At 39.5% G+C, this 4,495-nt stretch overlaps 1 protein-coding gene across 1 annotated transcript in view; it reads right to left on the bottom strand.

Annotated features, from left to right (window-relative positions):
* LOC108573431 (bumetanide-sensitive sodium-(potassium)-chloride cotransporter) overlaps window positions 1–4,495 on the bottom strand; it is a 15,301-nt gene that overhangs the window by 2,696 nt on the left and 8,110 nt on the right. The window contains exons 4-11 of the mRNA XM_017935877.1: window positions 2,380–2,539; window positions 2,039–2,134; window positions 1,687–1,878; window positions 1,244–1,420; window positions 1,023–1,162; window positions 507–806; window positions 210–435; window positions 10–131 (exon numbers count right to left, since the gene is read on the bottom strand). Of these exons, the coding sequence (XP_017791366.1) occupies window positions 10–131; window positions 210–435; window positions 507–806; window positions 1,023–1,162; window positions 1,244–1,420; window positions 1,687–1,878; window positions 2,039–2,134; window positions 2,380–2,539 (1,413 nt within the window). The remainder of the gene's footprint in view (window positions 1–9; window positions 132–209; window positions 436–506; window positions 807–1,022; window positions 1,163–1,243; window positions 1,421–1,686; window positions 1,879–2,038; window positions 2,135–2,379; window positions 2,540–4,495) is intronic.

The raw sequence follows: 4,495 nt of genomic DNA, 5'->3' as shown, positions 1-4,495 counted from the left end.
AGAAAATACCTTAAACGTTGGTCTCCAGCCAATTGGTTTAGCCAAAGAAGCGTGGAAAGTGCTGAAGTTAACGAGAGTATAGGCAGCCAAAAAGAAATTTGAGATCAAAGGAGCTATGGCATTTAATTCCCCTGAAACAAAAAAAGAAAAATATCCTTAATCCAAATGCTTTACAGTAAACAATTTTTCTCAAAATTTAAAATACCTACCAATCAATATAAAACCGACTGCGATTATAAAAGTAAGAAAGTAACCACGAATTGGTTCTTTGTCTTTTTCACCACTGAACCACGCTATTCCAGGATACAATTTATCCAGACAAAGTGCCTGAAATACTTTAGGCGCGGAAACCAACGATGCCAAGGCGCTTGATAAAGTAGCTGCAAAGCATCCCGCATAAATAAATGGTCCAAACGCAGAAACCAACTCGATCACCTAAAACAATAGACAGTGAATTCAAGATTCGCTCTTCCTGCTTGAGAATAATCAAAGAAATGAAATAATACCTGGAAGCTGTTCTGGCTACCGTACGGACAATTGCCCGTACAATTAAATTTCGTGCCATATTTCGTCCATACTATTTGATTGGGATCGACGGCAGTAACCGGGGTCTCGGTTGTTTCGTTGGTCGCGTTCAAGTTCGATAAGGCAGCGTACGAACTATTAAAAGTGTTCCATAGATCGTTAACATCGCCAGACGCATCTCTTGCTACTGTACCGCCGACCATAAACGTCATGAAGATGTAAGAAATCGTTGTTAGAAGAATAGCCAATAAAGTTCCTTTAGGTATAGCCGTTTGTGGATCCTATTACAAACAGAAAATTCATCCAGCGATTATAACACGTTCCTATTCCTTCACGTTGCTGTGATTTAATGATTTTTTTATTTAACAGAAACATGCAACGTGATGACTTGAATTTCAATCGAATTTCAAGGCTCGACGTGTACGAAGTTCAAATGAAACCTTAAATAATTAACGCATTAAACAAATATTCCCTATTAGACGAAAGGACTAAATCACCTTCAAGTCACCGGATATATTCGCACCTGCCAGGATACCTGTAGCCGCTGGGAAAAATATAGCCAAGACTGAAAAAAAATTATGTTCCACCCCTTCGCTGTATCTGTAGTCCGAATAAAAGTTCTCCTTGAACAGATCGGCTGCAAATGCAAAGCAAACAGAACACGTTAACGATCGTCAATTTTAACATTCTTTCACGTAGCATTGCTAGAAAACTTTACCGTTGTATCCTATGAATCCTTTAGCCCTCTCCTGATCGTCTTTAGGGCCCATAAAAGTGCCAATGATGAAATCGACGATAGCCAACAGCAAGATGATCAGCAAACCAATCTGAGCTTTCGCCTCCCATTCCAAGCCGATCATTACTATCAATAGTAACAGAACTATCGTGATACAACCTGTGTGAAGACAGAAAGGTAAGATACGTTCGTAAGGTGCGAGAAAAATCGTGCAACAATTGAAAACATGAGAACGTAGCTAAAGAACAAATTTACGAAAATTGTTTTTTTTTATTTTTGTTCATAGATCATCTATCTTCTACTCGATTGGACAGCATGAAAATTAGATAGATCTGTTTATTCGTTCCTCCTGCAAGATGTGCAGTTGCGATCTTGGCCAGATTTTCATTCTCACGTCTTCAACTCTTTCAATTCTCCATACCGACCTATAATCCTGATGTCGGTATTGTCGCAATCAACGATACAGACTCCGTTCGATTTCAGACAATCAACCATACTCTCGCAAAATCCAACAACGTACATCGAACAAGCGACTGCGTTCGCCAAGGAAAATATCAGCCCTATAGATCCTCCGAATTCCGGTCCAAGTGATCTGGAAATCATGTAATACGTGCCACCTGCGGGAAGTGTTTTTAATTAATCTTATCGACTGACACCACAAGCAACGCGAATTCGACGAACAGTGTGAACACACACATAGATCAGCCGATGTGAAAAATCATTATTTCGAATTATTTCACTTTCGTATCCGATGGTAATCGATTGAACGATATTTACCTCCTTTAATTAGCCCATTTGTGCTGATCGCCGACATCGATAACGACGTTATCGTTGTTACAGCTGTCGTTGTTAAGATCAATAGGATAGCTTCTCCTAAAAGATCGAGAAGGAAAAATAGTTTCCAGTCTATGTTACGTAGGAACGTTACAATACTATCGTTGCTTCGGCACTGATAGCGGCATAACTCATAGAGATTGTAAATTTTACAGGATTAAAATTTTCATTGGAATAGCGAAGCTGTAAATGTTCTTGATTGACGTGATAAAAAAGAAAAGAAAATTATGCTGCTATTAAATGCGATACTACGATACGCATTGTTTTTTCATTCGCATAATTACCTATACCAGCTTGTGCCACGACCCAGGAGAGTCGTAGAAACAGCATAACCCCCCAAATATTTAGAAGACATCTCAACAATACACCTTGAATCCATCCGAATTTAATCCCGGAAGTAGGTGGCTTCGTGTGCGCTATTGGTAAAGTGTGCGAGCCCGAACCCTGGGGATAATCACGGAGGGAAATGGAAATTAAACAACGGTCCAATTTGTCGATCGAGTAAATTTAATCGACGATGCAACATTGATGTTAATCAAATATCTGGTTCGTACAAGTTCAAGTTAAATCGTTCTTCCACATACCGGCTGATAATTGACGGTGTTCCGTTTTACCCGTTTACACGGCATCAGCCCGAAACAAACAAGTATTTATGGAATTAAAGCGCAGAACCTCGCGGAGAGATCCGTAGATCTCTCTACGTGAGCGTTACGCGTAAATTGAGATTTAGAGGTGGTTATCGGCATTGAAGGTGATTCGTCTAGAGGAAGGGTCGCCAGTCGACCAATGAAGACTAACGATTTACGTAACAATGCCTCACATGTCATACATTACACGTCGCCCAATGTTGAGATACTTTTTAGAAATCTCTGGCGAGGAGAGAAGAGGAAAATTTCTCTCTTGAGGGAAAAATCTGACCAAGTGAAAATATCAAGTATCCGGGAATATTTTTCTTAGCGTGAAGTATTAATACGATTAATAAAAATCGACGGATGAAGAGATGAATGTTGAAAAAGAGAGAGAAAACGTAGGCGATGAATAATGGGAAAAAGGACGTCGAAGAATTGGAAATCGTTGGAAGTTTTCGAAACCAGGCAAAGCTGCAAGAAGTAACTTGAATCTTTGTAAATACGTACGGATCTGGTGAAACAAACGTTTGTGGAAGCCTTAGAAAGGAGCCATTGGATGAACAGTAATCGAATTATGGGATGTTACGATGTTGCGAAGAGTACTGGTGCCAAGGATTTCAATTTCGGATATTTTTCGGGAATTTGATTATTGATTATTGGTTGTTATTGAAGTTTATTCAGGGATAGTGTAGTGAGATTTGTTGGTGAAACTTTGCGATTATTCGATGGACTAGAAGTTTATTTGGAGACTAGAAGTACGAACATCCGTGGTTCAAGGGTACCTTCTTGCAAGCCTGCTCAACTAGCTTATAGCTCTTACAGAGACGATTATTTCATCCCATTATTTCCCGTTATATCCTCGAATATCGTGCCTTGGACTCCAGTATAATTGTAAAATTATTCTTACGGATCTCCGTGGAGCTTGCCCTTCGTAAAAAGCGTACTAAGAACGTTCTTCGTTCTTCGTAAATCGTAGGATGGAATTTCTCAAATTTTACATTTTCCGGGTATGAAATTTGTCAAATTTTCCATTTTCAAGATATGGAATTTCTCAAATTTTAAATTTTCCTAATATGAAATTTCTCAAGATATGAAATTTCCCAAATTAAAAATTCTCAAGATTTCTCAAATTTTCAAGTTTCCACGTTCCCCCGCACAAACCCGGAAAACTCTCGAATTTTCATTATCATCGAGAGAGAGAGAGAGAGAGAGAGAAAAAAAACCACGCAATATTTACACACCACGTTCCATATTACACCGCGGTAATTAGCCGTAATAATGCGTCCCGGTGCGTCACAAAGATCTTCTAATTATGTTCCTCTAATTAATCTGAGGTGTGTTCCCCTTTTCTTTTTCTACGATGAATAGATCGCAAAACGGCATAAATATGTTTCGTCTCTTCTCTTACACAGCATTATGAAGATGTACAACGAGAAAAAGCAGTCTGCCTGAAGAGGAGTCCTCCCGTTCATTGTTGCAGATCATGCACGTAAGTATGCGCAACGTGTATAAGTGAATTACGAGGCGCGTTGCATCGAAAGAAAAGAACGACGAGGAAAGGAACAAGCTTCTCTCGCCTACTGTCCAACATATACCACACTCTTTAGTGGCCGACACGTTCGTACGATACGTGGTATAATAGTCAAATAATAACGAACGCTTATCCCTCGACTCGTAATGTATTCGGAGCACGCGTTTTACTGGTCCTATCGACGCTGTCATTAAGTCATGTGTGCCGTACAATTTGGATTCGCTAGCTGATATTTCAAGT

Source organism: Habropoda laboriosa, unplaced genomic scaffold, assembly GCF_001263275.1.
Source record: "Habropoda laboriosa isolate 0110345459 unplaced genomic scaffold, ASM126327v1 scaffold92, whole genome shotgun sequence".
Lineage (NCBI taxonomy): Eukaryota > Metazoa > Arthropoda > Insecta > Hymenoptera > Apidae > Habropoda > Habropoda laboriosa.
This window is presented reverse-complemented; position numbering and strand designations above follow the sequence as displayed.